We start from the raw sequence: 27257 nt of genomic DNA, 5'->3' as shown, positions 1-27257 counted from the left end.
TCTTTGTTAGGAATTCTAGAACATGGGCTTCTAAGTTTTAGAGTTGCTAAATTGAGAGTGACCTCAATTCCATGCCTTCCGATAGAGTAACGTAAAATGAGGCCGCTTCTTCGGCGTTTTTTGATCATTCTACTCAGAGCTTCTGCTGCTAACAAGAAAAGGAAAGGGGACAAGGGATCGCCTTGATGGAGTCCACGGGAGGATTTGAAGAATCCTTTAGAAGAATCATTCACTAGAATTGAGAACCAAGCTGAAGAGATGCATATTCTAATCCAACTTCGCCACCGCTCATCAAACCCCATACAACCTATTACATAATCAAGGCATTCCCGTTCAACTCGGTCATAAGCTTTATCAGCTTGCATAGTATTCCTTTCCTCCCTGTCTTAGAATAGTAATAGTAATCCACTAACTCATTAGCTATTAATGCACTATCAAGAATTTGTCTTCCCGAATGAAAGCCGATTGATGTATGAGATAATCTTGGACAACACCTTCTTGAGTCTGTCTGCCAAAACTTTTGCTAGCAGTTTTTTTTTTTTTTTTTGAAAAGTAACTTTATTAATGAGAATAGCACCAAAATACATCAATCGGGGACAAGATGTTCCCGAACATCAGAAGAAAAAACAGAAGCCCCTAATTGGGATGAGATTCAGATACTTTTGCTAGCAGTTTGTAAAGGCACTCAACCAAGCTAATCAGCCGAAACTCCCCAAGTTTGTCTACACTACTAACTTTAGGAATTAACAGCTCCAATGCCTTTTTTAACCCCAATCCATCGTAAAAATCCTTAAAAAATTGCAAATATCACTCTTCACAGCATCCCAGCAAGATTGGAAAAAGGCTAGGCAGAATTCATCAAAGGCCAGGGCACAATCCTGGCTCAAAGAAGCTAGCTCTAATCTCCTCCTGAAGAAATGGTTTTTCCAGGTTGTAGTGGTCAGACTCGTCAATACTTTCAAATTCTACTCCATCCGGCTTTGGAAGGCCTTCATTTTCAGATGAATATAGTTCTAGAAATCAACTATATCCTTAATGATGATGTCCTTATCCTCGCATCTGATACCATTCACCTGAAGGGCACTTGATACCATTCACCTGAAGGGCACTAATCCTGTTTCCTCTTCTTCTAGCACTTGTGATATCATAGAAGTAGGGAGTATTTTTATCTCCCTCTTTCAGCCACTTTACTCGGGATCTTTGTCTCTAATGGATTTTCTCCTGCAAGATTAAATGCTTGAATTCTTCCCTTAAAAGGCCAAGCTCATATAAATCCTCCTGACTTACTTCAACAAGCTCTTCTACATAGCATATTTCCTGAACTCGATCAAACACCCATGCTTCTTTCTTTTTTTGAAATATTAATATATTGAAAGAAAGAACCGAGGAGGTTCACAAAATACAAAGAAAAGGAAAAAGAAAATACAATTTACGGAGGGAGATAATCAAACCACTCTAAACTAGCCCTGCTAACCCCAGATTTGGCAAGGGAATCAGATTCGTCATTTGCCGATCTCCGAATATGTGAGAAAACTGCAGCCGAATCAGAAACGTAATCCGAGATCTCATCTATAACTAAGGAATCTCCACGGCGGCGGAGCAAAACCCAAAAGTCATTTTACCACATTTGTTGAGTCCCCTTCTACTATCACCTTGCCCAGGATGAGATTATCTAAATGTAATATTCCGGAATAAGCCGCTTTTACTTCCGCCTCAGAAGAATCGCTTATACCGATTGGACCGGAAAAAGCCCAAACCACTTCACCTCTATCATTCCTAAGAAGACCACTAATTTCAGCTGCACCCGGATTCCCAAAAGAAGCACCATCAAAATTAAGCTTGAAAAAACCAACGGGAGGAAGAGCCCACTTTTGAATCACCTTTGATTTGGAAGACGCCTTATTGCATATGATCTGCCAACCCTCCCACAAATCATAAGCAGAAACGGAACAGAAAAGAGGAGAACTTTTCGCCCATAGAATAGCCAGGGCAATAATCTTCAAATATAGACCATAGGAAGATTTTGCCTTTCCATTAAAGATTCTCTCGTTACGCTCTTTCCAAATGAACCACTAGACTGCCAATAAACAATTTTTTCAAAGAACCTTGCCTTTTTTCTTCCAAGGAACAAAATCCCACCTTTCAAGAACTTGATCAGTAGAGTACGGAAAAAACCCACTGAATACCGAATCTCACCAAAATCAAACCCCAAACTTCGCGAACATAACTACAATGTATGAATATATGATCAATTGATTCTCCATCCTTAAAGCATAAAGAACAATGATCAACTAGCCACGTACCTTTCTTTCTTAAGAATTCAATAGTCTGAATGCGACAGCAACTAACAAACCACCCAAAGAAACTTACTCTTGGAGGACAATAGAAATTCCAAACCTTGGCCGATAAGGATTCCTCAGAGTCGATAGTACCCCAATCATAAAATGAATTAACCGAGAAAAATCTGGACGAATCCAACATCCAAATTCTTTTATCCGAACCAGACTTCTTTATAAAGCATTTTTCAATTACATCAAATAATGAAGAGCCACTCTACTTTCTGATCCACTCTTTCGAAGCAATCGCAGACAAGAACATTCTTTTCCATAGCTACAATAAAAAGATCAGGGAAAACAATATTCAGAGGGTCCTTTGAACACCACGAATCAATCCAAAATCTTATCCGATTTCCATAATAGACTTTGAAGCAACACCCTTTTTTGAATTCATGGCTCAAAATAATAATATCCCTCCAGGTAGTTGTACCTTTCTTTTCAAACCAATCGTCTGACTCCCAATTTCCGGAGAGAAAACCATATTTACTCCCAATAACTCTCACTCATAAAGCAGACCTCTCTTCTCCAAATCTCCACAATCATTTGCTCATAAGAGCGAGATTGAATTGCTTAATTCTACGAATACCCAGGCCTCCATTTTTACGAGGAAGGCAAACTTTATCCCATTTTACTAAAGCAATTCCACCCCCATGATTTGATCCGCCCCAAAGGAATCTACGCTGGATTTTCTCAATCCTCACAACCACACTAGCCGGGCACCTGAAGAAAGATAGAAAATAAACTGGGATGTTAGCCAGCACCGATTTAATCAGAGTTAATCCCCCCCCCCCTCCCCGAAACTAATTTTCTCTTCCAAGTTTCCAATCTCCTCTCAATTCTATCCACAATTGGATCCCAAAGACTTTTGTTGGTCTTCCAACTCCCAAAGGCAGACCAAGATAAGAAGATGGGAAAGAATCCACCTTGCACCCCAAGATTTCTGCAAACAAACCAATTTCTACAGAAGAAATATTAATAGCAAAGATTATGGATTTTAACAGATTTGTCATCTGCCCTGTTATCAGTTCATTGCATCTTAGGATCGCCTTAAGGTTTAAAATATTGTTGTTCTTCGGCACACAGAAAAGCAAGGTGTCATCTGCAAATTGCAAAATAGGCACTTCCACTTTATTCTTACCAACTTCAAAACCTGCAATTAAACTCTTCTCGCAACCTTTTTGGATGAATTTACTGAGAGTTTCTGCGACTAGAACAAAAAGAAAAGGAGATAGTGGATCACCTTGCCTGAGTCCTCTGGATGATTTAAAAAAACCTTTAGGAGAACCATTAACCACGATAGAGAACCAAGCCGAAGACACACAATTTCGGATCCAACCTCTCCAAATACTTCTGAAACCCATTCTCCCCAGGATATAATCTAAATAAACCCATTCAACTCTGTCATATGCCTTCTCCATATCCAACTTACAAACCACTCATTTTCCACCACTTCTCGAAAAGTAATCGATTGCTTCATTCGCACTCAGGGAACAATCAAGAATTTGTCTGTTGCTTACAAAACCACTTTGAGTATCGGACACCACCATAGGAAGAACAACTTTTAAACGATCAGCGAAAACTTTGGACCAACAGGATTGGAAGAAAGCTAGGCAGAAACCGTCAGGACCAGGAGCCTTATCTCTCTCCATAGAAAAAAGGGCAACATTCACCTCATCCTCTTCAAAAGATCCTTCCAAATTAGAACTCTCTTCTAAAGATAAACTATTGAACTCCACATCCTCCGGAATTGGACGAGATAAATTTTCAGAAGTGTACAGGGATGAGAAGAATTCAACAAAGGCTTGAGAGATATCATCCTTATTTGTGATCAAATCATTACCAGCATTAAGGACTTTAATTTTGTTTCTTCTCCTTCTAACACTCGCCATAGCATGAAAAAATGCAATGTTTTTGTCCCCTTCCTTCAACCATTTAATTCGGGATTTCTGCCTCCAAGATATTTCCTCATGTAGAAGAAAAGCCCGGTGTTCTTGATTAAGTTTACCCAATTCTTTCCATTCCTCTCCCCCCCCCCCCCCCCCCCCACCCTAAAGCACTATCTTCTAGAGCTTTTAATTCTTGCATTCTATTTTCCAGTACTAATTTTTTGTTTAAAATCAGTTTTTTTCTTCTCCCACACACACTTTAATGTTCTTCTTCACAAATTTGAGTTTCTTCCCTATTATCACATCCGTTGGACCTTCCACATGATAAGACGACCACCATTCTCCCAGCCTGTCTACCATCTGTGGACAATTCAACCAAGCAATTTCAAATCTAAAGGAGTTGGGCCCCAAGATTCTAGCCTTGGATCAAGCAAAATAGGGGAATGATCTGAAACTGAATGAATCAAAGCCTTTTGGAGGATGTCCGGCTCCATAGCCATCCACTCAGTACTAATAAGAAATCTATCAAGTTTGCTTCGACTTTCTCCTCGAGATCATGTAAAAGCTGATCCCGATAAAGGAAGATCGATCAGTTCATTAACCGCTATGAAATTAGCAAAAGACCTCATACATTGATAATATGATTGCATCCCACCCTCTCTCCTATAGATTTTATCTCATTAAAATCACCCCCAATGCACAATGGATAGGAACATAAATCTCTGATTCTACCCAACTTTGACCAAAAAACCTCTTTGTCTGCCCTTTGAACCGGCCCATAAACAACAGTGAAGAGCCACAAAGACTCATCCTCCAGCCTCCTAAGAGCCACTGAAATGAAAAAGAAGCCTTTCCACACTTCAATACTTTGCCAACTCACTTCATCCCAAGCTACAAGAATTCCACCAGAAGCTCCCAAAGAAGGAACAAAAGAAAAATCCTAATCTGCCTTTACACCACAACTTCTAATTATTTCTCTAGAAATATCTTCCAATTTTGTTTCTTGAATGCAGACTAGATCCGGCTTTGAACTTCTAATTAACTCCTTTAATTGAATTTTTTCCCCTGAGACCGCAAACCGTTTGAATTCCAAGAAATTATCTTCATAATGGACTAACAATTGTGAGTGAACCTCCCCTTTTTACCCCCTTTTTTCTCCCATTCTAGTCTGATTTTGAAACTTCTCCCGAAAAACCCCCTTCATAATTAATACCAAATTTCAGACGTTTCAACTCTCTTGCCTTTTTTTTAATCAGATCTTCAGCCTTATTAGCCGAAATCCGAGCTTTCAATTCTCTGATCTCAGCTTCTTTTATTTGCGCCTTGAAATCTTCCATACCCCCAAAATCTGGCATACACCTACCGTGTGATTGACTACTAAATCCACCCCTCCTTCCAAACAAAACTTCCCTACTTCTTAAGAGCAGACAAAATCATCCTGCTTCGATACCAAATCCCCCGAAACACTATTCACAGAAGATTCCGGTACATCCTTAAGCTCTACTGACTGATGAGAAGACTGCAACAATCTTCTTCCTTTAAGCCATCCTTGAATTTAAGAGAAAGGAAATTTGAGGTATGCTAAACCCTCCCAAAAACTATTCATCAAGGCAATAAGCGAAATAACATAAAACATGTCTCCATCTATTATATCCATATTAATCTTAAAACAAGAGTTGGACACAAATCTGGAATCCTCCCAATGAAAGAAACTCGTCTGTGACTTCTGATTCTTCCTATGAAATCCCTCTATTTAAGAGAACCTATCATCCCTAGTGAGTATCGGAAGATGGTTCTCGCACAAAACCCCGAATTGGACTTCACCAATCTCAGCGCAGTCATCCAAAATTTCTACCGAGTCAAAATCCAGGTGTGAGACTATCTCCTTTGGAAAACTCCTTTGAAGATCAGACTCGTCGTTGGAAATTTCCTGAATAATGACTGAAAGGCTTTGACTGAATTTCACGGGATAGGAACCAGGGACCTAACAGCCCAGACCAGAACAAGAAAACGAAATACTTGATTTGATAGACCCAAAGCCAGAAGAGGTAATTAAAGTGGATCCAGAGATATAACTTATTGCTGGGCTTTCTTCCGATCCAGGTTGATGTAATAAAGAGTCCAAAGCCCATGGAATATTGTTACTTTGTGGACTAACAAAATCCACGAGCTCAAATATAACCATAGATGATGAAGGCTCTGGAACAAAACAGCTGGCCTCAATAAAAGATTCAAAATATTCGTTTAATATAGAAGTGGGGTCCACCACAGTCGCATCACCAGAGCCTTTCCCAATCAAGCTTTTCAACCTGTACTCTGCAGGAGAAAAGTCATTTCGAAATTCAGAATCACCGTCATAAGGACAGATATTAACTTGCGCCACATGCGTAGGATAGCCAACAGAGCTAAAATACGCTTCTTCGATTTCTCCGGTCGCCTCTGGTTCAACCAATCCCCCACCAGCCTCATTATCGATGACTAGAAACCCGCTTTGAGACTCAATTTCTTCCTCTTCTTGATAAGAACTAGAGCCATTCAAGCTACTAGATTGATCACTTTCCTCTGAGAATACTCTTATGGGTCCTTTAGGTTCATCTTCTTTGATCTCTTTGAAAACCCTCACCCATCTCAAAGACCCCTTCAGGGAAACCCGAAAAGAAATTTCCTTCCCCAAAATCCCTTCAGCAGATATTAAAATTTTAGCAATTGAATAACCCTTACCAGCCTCACAAGAAGAATCCAAGTCCAAAACTTTCCCAACCCGTTCTCCAATTCTACGAAAGTTTTCTTCACACCAAGCATCAGGGGGAACGCCTTCAATACACCACCATTGGCTCCTGTCAACGTCCAAAAAAATTTCCGTCCACAAAGAAATCTCAACAAATGGGGAGTTGATGGCTTTTTTCCACTCCTCCATCGATTTATTTCTATCTCTGAAATCCTATAAACTAGAACCTCCCCCTGAGAAAAGTTCCTCCTTGTCGACCATAATTCCATAGCAACAAAATCTCCAGACCAACCTGGGCTAAGTTTACCCCAGATACCCAAATTTGCTTTGCAAATAGATTGAAGAGGTATTGCTTCCAGATTGATAGTAACAGCCTCAGAGATCATTGGATCTATTTTCCTTGAAATATTCATGACAGACTTGGGCCTTTCAAAGGATGTGGAACCAACGTTCACCATTCTTAGCTGCGATGGGAAATTAAAGTCTCTTCCTAACCAAATCTTTTTGCAATTCCAGCATTCCAACCGTTTTTTGAAGTTTCTGAAACTGCATTTGCAACAACGCCAATCCCCAAAACCAGCTTCCCTTCTCCTAGTTGCAACCCTGTCAATCCTCTTTGCTCTTTTACCTTTAGCTTGAATCCAGTGACTATTTGACCCAGAGGCTTCTTCTACTCTCACAGTTCATAGTGGCACTAAATTAGCCCCACTGGCGAAACTGGGAGGGATTCTAGCAGACATCCTTCTCTAATAGGTTACTTGAAGGGCTTGGGCCCTAAACCCCTTGGAAAAAACACCAAATAGCCACCCGAGGAAGCTCACTCCGCACTACCCGAGAATATGTGCAAACCACTCCTTTGGGGAGATCCACCAGGGTCCGAGTCCGACACCAGTGAGGACTCCCAAGCAGAGAATGATTCCGAAGAAGACACAGAAGAATCAGAAGAAGAGCTCGATGAGCCCTTTGTGTACGAGGTTGAAAACTCTGCAACAGAAACTTCCGATACCGATTCTGAATGGGAGGAAATTATGGCTAAAATGAATGAAACACCAAGAGGGGAGGAACAAAACACCACAGCCTCGATAGGAAATCGCCGTCGAAGAAACCCGTCTCCTCTACCACCCGATTCCAACACCAGTGAGGACTCCACCTAACCCTGCCGTCGCAGAAACCCCGCCGTCGAGCACATGCCACTATGTGTTTGACCTTTATTTCCCGTTGCCGCCGTCGAAAAAACACCCATGCTTTTCTTTCCCCATCCACTCTAGAATTTTTCTTCTTTTTTTCCACTCCTTCAGCTTTCTTTTGATGTAGCAGAGTTTTTGGGTGGGATGATCACATCCGCCTTGCCTACAGGTGTAATGTGTCATTCCACCAGTCAGCTAGCATATCTTCCATTTTAGGGGTTTCCAACTAAGCAGTTTCAAATCTAAATGGCGGTGGGCCCCATGACGCCGGTCGGGGATCCAATGATCAGTTTTGGATTCACAATGATTTCTCAAAATCCAAAACAAGCAGCACCTTGAGATTATCAACCTACTCCTCTTCTACATGACCTTGAATAAAGATGTGAGTGCCTTCAATTCTAAAGTGGTTAGGAAGGACAACACAGATTCTAGGACAATTCATTTCGCAGAAACTTCTTCGGGCAGGCTGGATTTGGAGGCTGGGTTACTGGCGAGGTATGATCTAACAGTAGGAGTGAGTGCAGATGGCCAGCTGTGGAAGTATAATCTGAAGTATAATCTATTAGAATTCCTTCTCGGTGTGGTTCTATAATTGTGGTCCTATAATCGGCCAGCAAATAGAGGCCAAGGACCTGTTCGTTTTAGATTCTAAAACCGATTGTAATTTTGAGTCCAATAATCTGTGGTTTTAGACTCACAATGGGTCTCTCCCATACCAAAACAGCTAGCTCACATGTAGCCTGGATTATCCCACCACCGTAAAAGCATGCACAGACAAGAACTTGGTCAAGGTAAAAGAGTCCACTTGGGTGAGCCAATGATTAACTAGATTAATTTCTCTATAACTCGAACAAGTCAAAGGGGTTTTTGGTAGACTTGGTGGGGCAAAACCTGAATAACAACAAGAACTCGGCCAAGATATCGGAGTTGGTGACTGACTCGAGTTCTTAAACGTGGCATAAACTACAGGAAAGCATATTCTACTACTAAAAATTTAGTCTGATGCTGGGAGATGGGATGAAGCTACTAAAGTCAGGAAATCCACCAGAAAAGGGGGCTAATAAAGTTGAAAGGGAAGAAAAGTTTCTAGAGCATATTTCGATTTCGTGCCGGGTGAAGTGGGGAAGGAACAGGTTTCTGGGATCAAAATAAGAAACAGGCTATTGCTTTCTGGCTTATGGCCAGAAAAAACACGTTGCTTCAACTAACAATTAATGAATTTAATTCACCAGTAAACCATCACATGTTATTTTTTCTATATTAAGGCCCTGTTCGTTTGAGATTATGACAACCGATTGAGAGCCCCCAAACCGATTATTGGACTCAAGGGGGCTCTCCATCGGTTGTCATAATCTCAAACAAACAGGGCCTAAGAAGGGCTAGTTGAATAAAGTCCAAATGCTGACAGAAAAGAAAAGGTAAAATGTAAACAACAAAGAATGAGAAGACATCTGCCAACTAGAGATTCCAACCAAAAGAGAAAACAAACAGAAAATCTTCAACATAAACCAAAACTGAATCATGTGAAGTGACTGCATCTCATAAAACAAGGAGATACAGCCTAAGAAATCATATATTCCAAAAACCTATTAACTTTACAAGAATGACTATATCACAGTTTTGCTCTACCCACTTACAAAGCATTTGGGTTCTAACTATGGTACAACTTTGGGAATACTTACCACCCAGAAAAATCGCTATACTCCACTGCTGAAACACCCAATTTCCTTTTCTTGGTAATGCTCTTTCCATCCGACCCAATGTCAGCCGCGGCTTCAGTCTGAGTAGTCCGTGCTTTCAAATACTTTCCCACTCCATTACCGATGGCTGTGGATCCCGCCATTCCTGGTGTAACCGGATTGCTATACCAAGACCCCACCTTATCCTGAAGAGTACCAAAAGATAATCAAAATCAACAGGATTTCCAATACTACAGAGTAATCTAATATTCTGCAATTGAGTGCATGCAACTTACGTTTTCCTCATCACCAGCATTTTTCTCTTCACCTTTCTCCTCTTTCTCTTCATCTTCATCTGGTTCAGTGTAAGGATTAACGAATACTGTAACACTATTTATCTTTATGTCTTCCTGCACAAGAACACGGAAAAATATAAGTAAAACAAAACAAAGAAATATGGAATATGCATAGGATCCAGAAAGCTCAATCAGGTTCGGAATTAACCAGTTACATTAGACATGACATGCAACTGTGCAAGTAATTTAAAGAAAGGCTGATCTTAAGAACGGCACGAATAGAAGGATTGAAATAGAAGCAAACTACTCTGGCAAAAGAACAGAAAGCATGAAATAGGACTCTATATAAATAAGAAATATTTAAATGCTACAATTGGATATTGATAGGAGAAGCCAGGAAGAAACCAGGGAGAAAGGTTACATAAAGCAAAAAAGGGACAAATCAGGCAGTATATAAGCTTCTACTTCCACTCCATCTTCTCTATAATTATATAAAGACTTACATCTTATAGAAGCCAATTAATTAACACTCTTCTAACAAGCATCAAAATTTAAACTGGAAATCCTAGGTTCATAATTAGTACTCAAGCTGAGAATGTAAGGAGGATTTCAAAAATGAAAAGAACTGCTCCTTTCTAATCTTTTGCTTCAGTAACACAAGTGATGAAAGGAGTCAAAGGACTATGATGCACTATATTATATATAATACATACTATAAAAACTTCATGACCAGGAGAACCAATAATGGCCCCAAGTACAACAAAGAAAAGGTAAATGCAAATACATGACGAGCCCAGATACTGGCAATAATATCCTTCTGCCATCTCAACTGGAGCTCAACTGATAACTCAAGGATCTCCAAATGTATTTGCTGGCCTCCATAGATACTTGCCCCTTTTACTCACCCAACTTATCAAATCAAAAGAACTGCCTACCGTCTCCATTTACAACTTAATGGGAGGCAAAAGACTCGACTTTATGCACGAGAGATGGAGCTTCCTCCTTGCTAGAATTTTTCATGCATAGCCAAATACAGGTCAAACCCCCAATATTGGCTGAGTCTAGATTACCAAGGGAGCTCCTGCTAAAAGTTCAGTGTTAACCATTCTCTAGCTTTCATCTCTCAATGACTTGGTTCAACATTCTCTAGCTTCCATCCCTCAATGACTAAGTTCTCTCTCACCACTCCACATAACATCTACCCACTACCCAGCTTCTTTGGAAGCCCTCACATTCTTAAACCACTAAACTCTTTCCACACTAATGCCCACCAAATGATCCGTTTATCTCCCTTTTACTTCTGCAACACATTGCTTTTTCAGTCCTAAAAGTCATATCAGTCCTATAAAAAATCCTATTATTCCATTCCTTCCGAACGGATTATAACATAGCTACTAGACAAGGATGTCATAAGATGATTCATTTAACTGGAAATGGACTGCTATAGTAGACCAAGCATCCAATAACAAATCACAAATCAAACAGGCTACCATAGCCAAAGCCACATCAACAATGCAAGAACAGATGACAATAATTCTGTCACAGATGGACAGTGCATAAGAAAATGATCCACTATTTTATTTTATTTTTGAGGCCACACAGGTGGATCCATCACAAACTTCTGTTGCGTAGATATATGTTACTTGGATACATTTAAGGGATCAAGTACAAGGGTCCCTTGAAGACCAAAATGTTCGGATACGGGTACAGTACGGATCCGATTTGCTTTTGCTGGATTTGGGTAAGAATCCTTGACACCTAGCATATAAGGATACATTTTAACTACTAAATGAACAAAATATTACAATTGATTCAATTTTCAAAATAATCATTCATAAAAAACAAAAAAACAAAAAAAAAATCCAAATTCAAAATTTAACCTATCATTAGCAGAAAACAACGAAAGGCAAATAAGAGCCCCCGAGAAATATTGAAGCGGTCCAATCAGGTATGACTAACAGTACGATTCTTTGATCTAGCACTGAACTCCAAAACCTCAATATATCCGCTCATATACAAGGTTTTAGTGATGTGAGAATACATGAATGCAATTTTCGCTAAACTCTTGAGATGAGATAATGATATCTTTCTAAAATACAAATAAAAGGAAAAAATATTCTTGAGGAAATTCTCTACGAGAGTCTGGACGATGAAGGGAAGCTTGAAACCTGAAGATAAAATATTCTACCCCAACAATACTCTGAAAACAGTTTCGAGCTGAGCAAGAAATTCCAACTGAAACAACTCTTTTGTGGATCTCAAATCCATGCTCTGAAGATCTAAAGTATCTGGAGCTACCACTCGCGATGTACAAAAATCCGAAAGGCGCAAGGATGCCCTTGAGCGAATGACTTAAAAACTTCATGGGAAAACTGGTTCTAAAGAAAATAAAGAACGGAACGAATACTCAAAGTTGAAAATAACGACAATTAAGCCAAATAAATGTTACACCAAAGAAATGGCAACCGGTCAAAGAGATCCAAACACACTTTATGCAATCCTATAGGTTTTCAGATGACTTTATGGGAATTTAGGAGTAATGTGCGGATTTTAACTCAACAAAACAGCAACATTCATTCCGACTTCAACATAAACAGATCGTTAATAATTAAATTCATCAAGTATTTTCAAAGAAATGAAAGCTTAAGAGTTCGAGCATCAAAGAAAATAAATTCATCCAAATTATGTTCCATACAATAATCCCCAAAAGAGAAAATAGCTCTCTAATGAATAAAAATCAGATCTCGGTAATTTGTCCCATAAAATCATGTCTAAAAAAAATACCTAAGAACCAAACAATGTTAATAGGGGGACGTAATGAAAGGATCAAGGTAGGTTGTGTGGGTAACAAGGGAAAGGTATATTGGGTTAAATCGTAATGTAAAAAATGATGAAAAAGGGTTGGCTTTGTAGAAAAGAAAGGAGAAAGTTCAAAGTATGAGATTTTAGGAAAAATAGGTTATAGAAAATAAAAGAGAAATAGAAATAGTAATTGGGAGGGCATGTCGGGCTCCTAGCGATAGATCACTTCAATTCCACTCATGTGGACATATATAAAGAAGCTTTGAGGACATATATAAAGATATGATAGAAGGAAATAATTAAACTATTCTCAACAAGGAAATGAAGAAAAAAATGTCACTCTTGAGATACATATGCTGAACTAATGGGAAAATGGTTTCAAAGAAATTAAAGCCGCACAGTTAAGTGAGTTCAAGTAAAGAACAGACCAGAAAATGTCCTATCTGAGTTAAATAGGCATAACAGAGATAGGGATTACACTAAGATTCGACCGAAATCCATAACTAGAAATAAATCATAGTGTTAAAACTCATAAGCAGATACCACATCAGGAAAAAAAAAAGAGTGCAATGGACATTCAGTGCTTCAATGTTGAATGGAAGTATGGAGCCTATAAGTACAGCATATGGAAAATAATATTCACTGCATAACACACAAGCAACCAATTGGATGCTTGCGTTTTTTCTGTTCCAAAAAAGAATCCAATTGGCATTGCCATTCACTTATTGCGAAAAACCAGGATATCAAAAAATTTGAAACATGACAGTACTAAAACATTATATGTTAAATTCTATTCAACTTCGTTGAATACCCAAAAGAAACAGCATAATAGAGATTAGTTCTCCGGGACTTCCACAAAACTTGACATAAATATAAGAAAACCCAATGCTTGCTTATATCCCGAGAGAATGAAAGAGTAATGTTTTCTATCAAAAATATCAAATATGTAAAGACAATCTAATCATTAAGTGAGACAGTGATGCAGAATCAGATGAAAAATTTGTTGTGAAAAAAAGCAGGGAAATGATAAATTTAACCTTTTATTTACCAGGGCCACCCCTCCTAGTAATTTCATAAGTATGGAAAGATGTCACAAAACAAAACTAACGAAGGGTGGTCAAGGTTAAAACCGGGGGAACATTTATCACCAGCCAAAAAGAAATACCCAGACCTTTTCTCATATAACAGAATATAAACCAAAGAATTTCACTTACCAAAGGCCGGTCATCGTCATCCACAGGCACCTTCTCCATCAGTGCAAGGGTGGTCAAACCACCTACAACTCCACCAAATACTGTATGTTTAAAATTCAGATGATTTGCGGACTTGTACAGGATAAAAAACTGGGATCCATTTGTATGGGGGCCACTATTTGCCATACTGACAACACCCCTGCCTGAGTGAAGCAATTTTGAGTTGACCTCATCTTTGAAAGGCTTTCCCCAAATAGATTCCCCTCCTCTTCCAGTGCCAGTGGGGTCACCACCTTGAATCATGAAGTTTCTACATAAGGCAGAAGGTGAATCCTCGTCATTCAACAAAAATTGAAAAGAAATATAATATAAAAAATCTAAATTGAGGCAGTTTGATACTATACCTAATGCTACGGTGAAAAGCTATTCCATTATAATAGCCACGTTCAGAGTGTGTGATGAAGTTTTCGCACGTCCTTGGAGTTATATCACAATGCAGCTCTATGTTCAAATCTCCATGTGTCGTATGCAACTGAACATAGCCTTTCTTCTTCGGATTTTTTTCAACTTTAATGTACTCAAAATCATTTTTGGTGACAGGATCATAAGAAGTAGATGTGAAGGATCGTGACGCAGCACCAGACGTGAAACGGCTTTTAACCTGAAAGACACAAAATACCTTCCAGTGAGAATCCAAGTGTCAAAGAAAGAAGTGAAAGATATTGTTCATAGAAGTCAGTTCTCTCATATGTTTGAAACTCAAACAACTTGGAAGTATGCAATTGACTTTCAAGTTTAGCCATCCTTTCAAAAACTGTCACAAATATCGTTCTCGGAAATTTCTCGGCAAGGGAAAATCTTGGGATTGATTAATCTTTTTTTATTTTTTTCAAGTTTATATCGGGAAAAAACGATAAAATAAAATTATTTAAAAATATATAAAATATATAAATAAATAAAAAATAACATGATATTATCGCGGTAAATGAAAACATCGCTACATTTTTTAAGTTCTGGGGATTATTTCGGGATTTTGTCGTTTTATCAAAATATCGAGATAAAATCGCTATATTGTGAAAATATCGGAGACATTTGTGACATAGTTCAAAAACTCCAACTTTGGTGTTATGTCCCTGCCTCTGATCAACCACTTTTCCTATGTCTCAAGTCAAAGCGTTAGAACTTTTACTTAGAGAAAAACTAACCATTTTTGCATTCACGGGCATGCGTTCACCTGCCATGTGCATAGCTATGCGGGCAGCGGTCTTATCACTAGATGCACCTTTGGCTGCTTCTGCACTCCTACCATGTACAGAAGCAGATGCAGCATCCACAATGCTATAGGACTGAGTGGCTTTAGGGCCTCCATTAGGGCTTGATTTGGAATCCTCTTTGATGCGAGACCTCGAAGATAGAATGGCAGCAAGTGCGGCAGCTCTTTCATTTTGTGCTTTGTTGCCACCTCCACCGTGTAAGGCAGTTTCCCTCCCCTTATCAGTTCCAAGCTCCTTCAGCATCTGTTTAAGATCTCCCGATGATACATTTATGTCATGTGATGGATCTGCATTTTGCAACTCTGTTGAAAACAAAGAAAGAATTGTAATAATGAGAGTAGAACAAAAAAAAAGATAAAGATAAAAAGTGGGAAACACATTTCAAACTAACCCACCTTCATCATCAAGTTTCAGACTATTTTTCACATGGTCAAAATCCGTGAGGACCTTGCTATCGAGATTATTTGGATTCTACATAGACAACCAGAAAAGCATCTGTAGGAATGTTGGAAGATTGATTGTCAATGAATAGAGAAAGACAAAATTCAATTTTATAACCTGGATTGTTATCAGGTCATCTTTAGTGAATGGATCATCTGTGAGGAGCTCTTTCCAATTCTTTGTTTTCAAGTTCAGTTCTTTAATTGCCTGCAGAGAAAAATCAACCCCAAAATGCTGAGCTGTAGAGGACAACGTGTGTAAGAGAACTATAAAGAAAAGGATATTTTCAATGATGAGCAGCAGCAGTAACAAACCTCATAACAAAATACGTTCCCTGTTGTTTTCACGGCAACTATGTGTGTAAATTCAGTAAAGACTTTGTTCAGAACAGGGCAATGGTACTCGCCTATAGTGACATAAGAGCATATTTGAACATCATATCATAAAAAGTAAAGACATACATTCAAGCAGGCATCAATTCAAAAAGATGAAAAGAAAAGGGCAGACAAGGATCAACAAGCAATAGAACTACTATAAGGAAACTATAAGGCAAAACTCAGCAACATAAACATTTGTAATTTAGTGAATCAAACAAGCTCCGCATACAACCTTCTACATCAATATGTGTTACATAATTATATTTATATGAGTTGCATGTGATATGTGTTGCATGTATTATGAATACAAATTTACATGAATTACGTGTGAAATGTGGTGTGCATTGAATTATCGATCGACTATGGAAGCTATCTTCTTGATTAGGCGGTTAATGAAGAGAGAGAAAATAAAAAGGACCTTCATATGGTTTTCATTGATTTGGAGAAAGCGTATGATAGGGTTCCCAGGAGTGTTATGTGGTGGGTCCTTGAAAGGAAAAAAGTGCCTACTAAATATGTTGATGTGATTAAAGATATGTACGATGGAGCAGTAACTAGTGTCAGAACCACAGATGGCACGTCTAGCGAGTTTCCAATTACAATAGGATTGCACCAAGGATCAACTATAAGCCCTTATCTTTTTACGCTAGTTATGGATGAGCTTACAGAAGGTATCCAAGATGAGGTGCCGTGGTGTATGTTATTTGCAGATGACATAGTATTAATCGACGAAACCAAAGCAGGAGTAAATGCTAAATTAGAGTTATGGAGAACTACTTTGGAATCCAAAGGTTTTAGACTGAGTAAGACTAAGACAGAACATATGGAATGCAACTTTAGTAATGTAAGGATGCGGGACGAGGATGTAGTAAATATGAGTGGTCAGAAGGTACCTAAGAGGGATATCTTTCGCTATCGTGGTTCAATTGTACATAAGGAAGGAGAGATTGAAGAGGATGTTAACCATAAAATAAGAGCAAGTTGGTTGAAGTGGAAGCTTGCCTCAGGAGTTCTGTGCGACAGTAAAATCCCTACCAAGTTGAAGGGAAAGTTTTATAAGACAGTTGTGAGGCCAGCTATGTTGTACGGCTCAGAATGTTGGGCCACGCAGCATGTGCATAAGATGGGTGTAGCGGAGATGCGAATGCTTAGATGGATGTGCGGCCACACAAGGTTAGATATAATTAAAAAAGAAGACATTCGTAAGAAGGTAGGGGTGGCACCAATTGAGGAGAAGATGAGAGAGCACCGCTTAAGATGGTTTGGACATATCCAACGTAGGCCTTTGGATGCTCCGGTGAGAAGAGGCAACTTGTGCCAAATTGATGGAGTAAAAAGAGGTAGGGGCAGACCGAAAACAATTTGGGTAGAAACAGTGAGGAAAGACTTGATAGCTAGGAACATAACTGAGAACATGACCATGGATAGGATAGAATGGAAGAAAATGATCCACGTAGAAGAACCAGGATTAGAGCCAGGTAGATTCCTTTTACCTTCTTTTTTTTTTTTGAAATGGCGCAATATATTGAATAAAACGGAACAGAGATGGTCCACCAAATACAGAGGAGCAAAGAGCATAAGAAAAAGGAAAATACAAATACAATCAAAATAAAATCAGGGCGGCAAATAATCAAACCACTCCAAACACTGCTTATTCACTCCTGATTTAGCTAGATTCCTTTTACCTTCTTCATGAATTTCTTCTAAAGGATTCATTTAGCCGACCCCAACTAGTTTGGGACAAAGGCTTTGTTGAGTTGAGATGAGTTGAGCTATAACACTTCACAAGTTGTTCGATGTTAAACCATTATGGGTAGTTGTCTTGCTTATGTGATGGTTTCTATATGAATTGCATGTGAAATGCAGTGTATTTATCATGAATACATGTTTACATGAATTGTATGTGAAATGTGGTGTGCACTGAATTATCAGACATGCGCTACTGCACATGTCACGAGGTGTTCAATGTTAAACCACTATGGACTATGGGTAGTTGTATTTCTTATGAGATGGTTCCAATATGTTTCCTCTCACTTTTCCAAAGGGGAGTAATTTTTTCTCATTGGATAATTGGTACGCAGAATCGCTGGTTATGTCATTTCCTTACCTTTTCGTTCGTACAGTCTACCCTAGGGCCTCGGTAACTAACTATATTGATGGAGGGTCCTTGACAAGTTATTACCCCACTTTTGCAGGAAGGTAACTCCCTCAAAATATCCAACAAGTTCTAGATGCTATCTGCATCGATCCGTAACCAATACTTATCTATTGTGGATTATGAAGACAAGTTTTTCTGGGCTCCAGAGAAAACTGCGTATTTTCTATTAAGTCATATGTGATGACTAATTCTTGTTTCCCTGGTTCAAGATTCCCCAATGTTTGGAATTATCTCGACTCTCCTAGAGCCATGGTTTTTCTGTGGTGTCCGCTTCATGTTAAAATTCTTACCAGGGACCCAACTTGTCAAGAGACATACTTGTGATGATTGGGATTGCGTGTTCTGTTGCTCTCCATTTGAACCCCCCCACTTATCTGTTTATTCTCTACACAAGAGAGCAGAAAATATGGAGTTATTTATTTGGTTTGTTCAATGTATGTCGGGATACATCTACCATATCATCGGTCAAGGCCTTGTGGGAGTTGTGGCGCAAACCCGCAAGCAATAAGAGACATGACAGCTTGTAAAAAAAATTGTTTCCTTCAACAATATGGATCATATGGAAGAATAAAAACAATTAGATCTTTAAAATTAAATCCAATTTGGTTGGTCAGTTTCAAAAAAAAAAATCTAATTTGGTTGGTAAAATTATAAACTGGATTATAATCAAAGTTTCTGAGCAGGTTTCTAAAGCTAAGCAGTTTGATGGTGTTGCAATCCAAGATATCATTTGTAACCGGATTCATATTAGCATGGATCCCTCCCCTAGCCTCTTGATGTTTGGGATCTCCAGTTGTTGACTGATGGATTGATATGAATTTTGATGGTAGTAGTAAGCTCCTTACTTGGAGTGGCACTACGACCAATACGGCGGGCATTAGGGGGGTCTGCTCTAACCCTAATTACCAGATTGTTCTCTCCTTTTTACGCCCATGTGGTGAGTGTGATGTGGCAGTGATTAAAATTTGTATTGTGTGGAATGACCTCAGATTGGTGTCTTAGGTTCAAGCCACAAAGTTGTGGGATGAGGGCTCTCAACAATATTCGGTGGCTTAGGAAGGAGGCCCCTTCTCCTCGAAGATTTAGGAATTTATTTAGGAGAGAATTTTTATGTATTGAGGACAATTGAGTGTTCCTTCTCCCATATTCATTGAGAAGGTAACACTCCTGTTCACCATCTAGCAAACTCTGGAGTGTTCGATGTAGGATTGATAATTTGGCCAGTCAGGTTGTCTTCCGGGTTAATAAATTTCCACTTGTTTAAAAAAAAAAGCATAGTTTGCACGTTCCAAAACTTCCACACAATAGTTAATGAGATAAATCCTAGCTAGAATGTGATGAATATGAATAGATGAGAGAAGAAAAAATTCCGTGTGGGGTATCAACTCAATTCCATTCATCATCACGATAAATGTGTGCGCATGCACACACGCACACACGCGTGCATGCACACATAGACAAAACACATGCACACAAACACATGGGAGTGGCTAAAATTATCAAAAATACCCCCAGTACTAATTTTGAGGAGAGTCATGGTTCCTCTCGAATTGAACTCTCAGGAGGTACGGGGTTGCCCCTCCCCCCCCCCCTATTTGAGTTACTGCCAATTAGGCACGTAACAGATACTTCTTCCAATAAGTATTAATATGATTCAGAATTTAACAATGACTTTTGACTTTTAAGAGTGTTGCGTGGCACGAAGTCCAATGGAGAACAGTCTTCCTCGAGTATCATAAATTATTCACCAAATGCAATTTCTATATCACCAGGGAAATCAAATACCACAAAACAAAAGAATACGCAAAGATGATTGGCATCATGAAATGGACAGAGAAAAGGCCAATTACCTTCAGAATTCTTGTGGAAGGTAAGAGGGATAAGATCCTCCACCTTGAGAGGAGCTCCAGTTACAGGATGCTTTCCATATTTTTTTATGTAAGGGATTATATGCCTGAACCCAAAAACCAAATCAAATTCAAACCAATGAAGATAAGAAAAAAAGGCAAATTGTAAATTCATGAATTGAAGAGATAACTCACACTACATCAAACACACTGCCGTCTATCGTACAAACTGCGTCTTCGAATGGAGTGAATACAAGCCTAAATCAAAATCCCCAAAAAGAAGTAAAACCAATCAAAACATAATGAAGAAGATAAAATATGAAGCTGGGAAGAAGAAAGGAAATGAAAGGGAAATTAGGGTTTGTGAAGTACGCGCAGCAATAGAAGGGGAGGCGCTTGAATGGGGTGAGAACTTCTTTGGATTTGGCTCCGCCCCATTCGGTCGCCCACTCCGTTTTCGTTATGAACATCCGATCTTTGCTGTGTTGTTTCTTCCCCATCTCTCTCTGTGAAAAATTAAGGTTTTTTTCTTCTTCTGAATCTGTGAGCAAAGCTCAAATTAGGGTCTTTTTTCTTCTTCTGAATCTGTGAACGAAGCTCAAATTATGGTTTTTCTTCTTCTTCTTCTTCTTCTGAATCAGTGAAAAAACTCAAATTAGGGTTCTTCGGAAGGGTGATTGGGGGAACGTATCTTCGCCCAACTTTTAAAGACCAATGATATTTGCACTACCATGTTTTGATAATTGCATTATCTCGCCTTGTCTTTTAGTATTTAACCAGTTGGCAATGGTTATAAGGGTTGCAACTCGGGTCGGGCGGGTCGGGTTTTCTAAAACCCTATGCTACCCGATAAACTATCTCGGGCCGGGCCGGGCCGGGCCGGGTCGGGTTTTCTCATCTCATCACCTTTTGAAACTTAAATTGCATGAATGAAAAGATCCCAAATATCAGAGTTGGATGAAGATTTTTCATGACATAATAGTTGAAGAAGAGAATTACCAGTGAAGAAGTTTCTTAATTTTATTCATCATGCTACCAAAACTCACTCTTCCCAAGCCATAAACAGAATGCCTTGCTTAAATTGGAGCCTATGGAAGCATGATTGCATAAATGATTTTAATGAACTGTTGAGACAGAGACTATGAGAACTTGGAACCAAGATGATATAGTATGAGAAATTCAACACAAAAACAAAGGAATAATCCACCGGAGACAAACAAGGTTCTAAAAATTGTTTCAACACAATAATCCATCCATCCAATTGGTTCTATCCAATAATCCAACCAATAATTAATTATGGGCTCACAGTTGGTTCTAAAAATCCAAACAAACAAAGCCTTATAGACACGAAATTAAAACTGAAAAGGACACAGAAAGCAAACTTATAGTAGAATTGTGACAAATATCTTCTCTGATGTATGCCTAAGCTCAAGAATCCCCCTTGTCGGATTCTGGAAAAATCCATCGGAGAAGATGGTCAGAGGTTGGAAATGGGTAGCCGATCTTCTCTACTCTTCTCTCTCACATTTTTATAGCAAAAATGAAGAAGAAGCCCCCTTCTCTATTTCTACCTCTCTATTTCTCCCCTCTCTAGTCTCTGATATTCTCTTGGCTCTTCCCCAGCTCAAACCTCTCTTAGATCTCTCTACTCCCTCTACGATTAGGGCCTGTTCAACCCAAAAATCCAAAAATCCTCTCACGAATTCCCTCTCTGGTTTTGCAAAATGGAAGAGGGTTTGATACTTTGATGAGTTTTGAAATGGGTTTCAGAGACAAGCTGAAAGATTGAAAGGTCTGTTAAATAGAGTTTGGTGAAATTACCGGTCACCAGAGATGGTGGAGATGAGGGTCACCAGAGATGAGGAGGGGCGACAAAGACTGCAAGTCGGAAGTCGGAAGTCAGATATATATATATATATATATATATATATATAGAGAGAGAGAGAGAGAGAGAGAGGAATGAAAACTAAGGGAATTATTTCAATTTCTCCCAAAAATTTGTAGGAATTACAGATCACTTTTTTGACTTTTTTTAACAAAGGCACCCATTCAACCCACATATTTACAATCCTACGCCCTCCTTTATGCTTTCTAACAAAGGCACCCATTAAAGCCACTTAATTTCAATCCTACCCCCTCCTTTATACTTTTTAACAAAGGCACTCATGAAAGCCACATAATTTCAATCTTACCCCCCCTCCTTTATGCTTTTGTAATAAAAAATCTATAGGGTGATCTTAACCATCCGATGTAAGAGGAACAACATATTATGGAAAACTCTATCGATTGGACGGCTAGGATCAGCATATGGAAATGATTTATGGGGCACAACATGTTGATGTTGTGTTCCCTCACATGGACGGTTTGGATCAACCTGTGATGTGGTCCGTACAGTTCTTGGGCCGGGTACGGGTCCAAGATTTGTGACCCGTAGATTTTCCTCGATCATTTTCACCTGGCCAGTGTCACCCGGACCCTTACGAGTCAGGTCAAACCCTCCCATATTTTTTAAAATCATTTTGATGGGCCCAAAAATTAATCTCTTCAAATCTTTGAACTGGTCTATCCCCCACAGTTGGTGAGCCCAAATATTAATTTCTTCAAATCTTTGAACGAGGTAGGCCCCATCTGTATTTTTCAAAATTAATTGTACGCACCACCCCATGATCCAAACCCTCCATTTGATAATCATAGCCCTCTGATCTAAAGAAAAACTGCACATTTCGGAAACCTCTGTAGATTGGAGAGTCGTGATCATCAAATGGAAATGATATTTGGGGCACGACCTATTTACATTGTGGCCCATCAAATGAATGGTTTGGATCAACCTATGGTGTGGGTCGTGCATTAACATTAAGGCCAAATTGTAGGCCCCACCCAGATTTTTCAAATTAAGTTTGCTATCAACGCCATAGGATGATCCAAGCCGTCCATTTTATGAGCCGCGACGCAAATAGGTTGTGCCCCTAAAATCATTTCGATGGGATGATCGCAACCCTCCGATCTATAAGGTTTCTGTAATATGCAGTTTCTCTATTGTCTATCATGAGAAGCTAAATATAATGTTTTCCCACTCCCCGTGCATTGCATGGGGTGTCCCACTAGTGTGTGTGTGTGTGTGTGTGTGTATAGAGAGAGAGAGAGAGAGGGGGGGCTAGGGTTACGTTTTTACTTTTTAACTTACGTTGATATAACTTTATAATTTTTTATAATTAAAAAAGGAAAAATGCGAGTTCTCGGGTCGAGCCGGGTTTTCCACCTTTAAAACCGGCCCAGCTTGATAATCACTCGGGCTTTGTAAACATAAATCCGATCCACCTCGTTACCAAAGCATTTTGAACCAGACCCATGCTTTTTTCGAGCCAGGTTGATGGAGGTCGGGTAAAACCCGACCCAAGTTGCAACCCTAGGTATAACAATTTCCAAACAGAAATGATATAGGCACGACCATGTTTTGATAATTGCACATGCTTAGATCGTCTTTTCTTTTAAAATTGGCTTGTGAGAGCTTTTTGGGAAGTGTTATAATTTGACAACTCTTAAAATAATAAAAGACAGTATGGATTAGTGCAATTATTAAACATGGTTTTGCTGATATAATCTCCCTTTTCACGAGGCTATTAATATTGGGACTGCCATGTTTTAATAATTGCACAAACTTAACTTGTCTTTTATTTTTAAATTGATAGCTTTATGGGACCTGTATCAACCTTTGACTGATGTTTAAATAATAAAATAAAAGACGAAATGAATCAGTGCAATTCTAAAATCATTACATTAATAAATTTTAGGGAAAAATACAATTAGACCCCCTGTGGTTTCTGACATATTCAACTTAACCCCTAATGTTTAAAAAGTTACAAGTAGATGCTCTGCGGTTTCAATTTGTGTAAGGTAGACCCCCTCAGTTGACGGTTCGTCCACAGATTGAAGGGTTAGGATGATCCTTTGGAGCTGATTTTTTAGGCACACCCTATCTATGTCAGGGCCCATCAAATGAACGCTTTGGATCATCCAAACAATGTGGGCCCACTCTGTTTTTTGGTAGTGTTTGGATTCGGGTATGGGGTTTGGGCCCACTACCAAAAACACAGTGGGCCCACATTGTTTGGATGATCCAAAGCGTTCATATGATGAGCCCTGACATAGATAGGGTGTGCCCAAAAAATCTGCTCCATAGGATCATCCTAACCCTTCAATTTATGGACGAACCGTCAACTGAAGGGGGTTTACCTTACACAAATTGAAACCACAGGGGGTCTACTTGTAACTTTTTAAACATTAGGGGTTAAGTTGAATGTGTCAGAAACCACAGGGTGTCTAAGTGTATTTTTCCTTAAATTTTATTGAAATTTTACTCTCAACTCAACTCAACTTTTCCTTAAATTTTATTGAAATTTTACTCTCAACTCAACTCAACAAACCCTTTGTCCCAATTTTCTCTCTCAACTAAACTGAGCCTTTTTCCCAAACCAGTCGGGGTCAGCTAATGAATCCTTTAGAAAATTTTCATGATGAAGTTGAAAGAATCTACCCCGCTCAAAAATGACTAAGTCTAATCCTAACACTAGTTGGGTTCATCTACATGGATCATTTTCTTCCATTCTCTCATATCCAAGGTCATGTTCTCTATTATTTCCTAGTTTTTTCTCTATTTTACAAAATTACCATTATGGTTTTAAATTTCGATTTCACTAAAATTTCAGTCCCGGCCGAAACCGAAATTTTGGCCGAAATTCTGTAAAGAAATAAAAGGGTTTTTCCGAAATTTTCCCCAAAAAATCTGTTTTTTTAATATTAATTTAATATTTCGATTGAAATTTAATATTGAATAAAATATTAATTTCGGGTTTTGTACCAGATTTCGACCGAAATTTCGAAATTTCAAGTTCCGAAACCGGTACCGAAACCGAAATTTTAAACCTTGATTACCATGCCATGGATATTTTTCATAAAAAATAAATTTCATGGAATTTTTTCCCCCCATAATCGTATTTTCATTGACGAAAACATCCCTGCATTCTCCAACTAAATCTATGCGTAGTATGGGGCCCACAACTTTACACCCCATGTTCTAATGGGGTGGGGCCCACCCTATGCAATTCTAATTTTACGATCAATGCAATGTTTGTTTGTTGGATGTTAGCAATGGAGCAATACCGACGATCAATGAAACTTGCATTATTTATTATTTAGTTTCTCTTAATTGCTCAATTTTAGTTCCTTTGGTTGGCCAAAACAATCCATAATTTTATACCATGACTCAGATATGGGTTAGCAGTTTATATTGAGAATAGACTATGCAAACCAAACTGTGAGATCAATGGTGACGGTGGATTATAGGGTCCCACATGGACTTGTTTGTGCAATCAATACCGTTGAACTTGTACATCATGAGCCGACCCAACACATGCATAAGATAGAGAACTAAAAAGAATCAACGGTTTAGATTTTCTTTGCAGACCCTGTATAAGATTTGTTTGATCTAGGGGCCTAGAGTCATGGGATAGAGGTTGATATCAACCGTCATTTGGCTGGCTTTATAGTTGAATTCAGTCAAAGGATGTGATCATCAGGGGGTGCCTACTAATTGTCTTTTAGGAATGATTGTGAAAGTGACTTTCTTGTAAGCATATTCCATTTTTTTAAGGGAAATGATATCACCACTACGGTATTTTCTCTATAGATCGGAGGGTTAGGATCGACCTGTGGAAATGATTTTTGGGGCACAACTTATTTATGCTGTGGCCTATCTAATGGACGGTTTGGATCATTTTACGGTGCTGGCCATACCGTACATTTTAATAAAGTGAGGAGTGCGATAAAAATATGATAGCGGTGATATCATTTCCCTTTTTAAAATTCAATTCTTGTTTTTTTTGTCAAGAAAAATATCCATTTGTTTGAATTCCCTTTCCACTCCTAACTGTAATCAGTTGCAGAATTAAGACTTCCAATCTTCCTTTCCTTCTACGCCATTTCCTCTCTTCTCTCCTTTTTTTGTGCTCTCATTCCAACTCATGACTTCAATTCCCAACAGACCATTTACTATTTTATTCATTTATTGTGCTATATCTTCTGAATGACATCTTCAGGATCTGAACTCTTCTGCCTTTCAATGTAAACTCTATTCAATGCAGATTGCAACCTAACTTCTAGAAGTCAGAGCCAGAGATTCTGTTTCTCCCCTTTTCCTCCTTGATTTTTCCTAGAATTAGAGAATTTTCGGTGTTTAGCAAAGCCAAAAGAAATCATCCAAAAGTGGTGTGCCTTCATTGTCTTGCAATAAAGTCTCACTCTACAAAGCATTCTTTGTAGTTAATAATACCTTAAAAGTGCGTATCTTTGAAGATGAGCATCGTTTCATTTTTGTTAACATGACCATATACCATATAGCGTGTATGACAATCACTTTCATGAATATTACTTCCCATCACAAGTCTTGCCTATTGCTGTTGATCCCACCTTGGTCAGAGGATTCAAGACCTTTGATCAAACATGATAAAGAAGACTTCCTAAAGATGTCTTTCAATCTTTAATTGTTACATGTCTTAATCCAGTAAGATTCTATTTGTATTCCAACTAAAAAAATTATCATAGATGAAGGTTGCTCTAAGTAAAAATCAAATGGGAAAATTGCATAAATATTGTTTCTTTCGAAACTTTTCCAAAAAATTCCTGCAATCCAAACAGGGCTTAAAACTTGGATCTCTGTATTGGGTCACCTTGTGATGGCCCATTAGATCAATAATTCCGATCACCAAGTAAATATGACATGTGTGCATTGGATCACGATATCTTTGTTCATCAGAGCGAGATCATCTTAGTAGTAGATCTCCACTAGAAAAATCAAACATCCCATTCTCTACTTGCACTAATTACACGGGTCCACTATAATTACTAGATCGTTTTATCGATTAGGCCATACCATGGTTGATCAGTCACAGTGTCAGAAAGAAAAGAAAAAACTAATCAATCCAGGATAGTGAGGCGAGCCCAACCCGACTCAAGGAACCCATTTTTCCAACCAGACGAGGTTCAGCCCCGACCCGA

At 38.8% G+C, this 27257-nt stretch overlaps 1 protein-coding gene across 1 annotated transcript; it reads right to left on the bottom strand.

Annotated features, from left to right (window-relative positions):
* Window positions 1-9575: 9575 nt before the first annotated feature.
* Window positions 9576-20932, bottom strand: PUB49 (plant U-box 49). Its single transcript, XM_077377340.1, has 11 exons — window positions 20577-20932; window positions 20400-20462; window positions 20208-20311; window positions 16137-16228; window positions 15940-16029; window positions 15777-15852; window positions 15313-15683; window positions 14512-14768; window positions 14129-14417; window positions 10113-10226; window positions 9576-10022 (listed from the first exon to the last, which is right to left on the bottom strand). Exons 1-11 carry the CDS (start codon window positions 20702-20704, stop codon window positions 9816-9818), a joined length of 1791 nt encoding a protein of 596 aa, XP_077233455.1. The 5' UTR covers window positions 20705-20932; the 3' UTR covers window positions 9576-9815.
* Window positions 20933-27257: the final 6325 nt, after the last annotated feature.

Source organism: Tasmannia lanceolata, unplaced genomic scaffold (genome assembly GCF_043159265.1).
Source record: "Tasmannia lanceolata isolate RefF3 unplaced genomic scaffold, GAP_Taslan_0.1 ptg000004l, whole genome shotgun sequence".
Classification (NCBI taxonomy): Eukaryota; Viridiplantae; Streptophyta; class Magnoliopsida; order Canellales; family Winteraceae; genus Tasmannia; species Tasmannia lanceolata.
The sequence above is the reverse complement of the archived record's forward strand: the minus strand, read 5'-3'. Positions and strand labels throughout refer to the sequence as shown.

What these genes read in the sequence shown, in the direction of transcription:
- PUB49 (XM_077377340.1), bottom strand. Translation starts at nt 20,704, where the DNA reads ATGGGGAAGAAACAACACAGCAAAGATCGGATGTTCATAACGAAAACG. An exon ending in CTCCCCTTCTATTGCTGCGC is followed by an intron (nt 20,463 to 20,576) that starts GTACTTCACAAA and finishes ATTTTGATTTAG; the next exon opens with GCTTGTATTCACTCCATTCG. An exon ending in GCTTTTCACCGTAGCATTAG is followed by an intron (nt 14,418 to 14,511) that starts GTATAGTATCAA and finishes TGCCTTATGTAG; the next exon opens with AAACTTCATGATTCAAGGTG.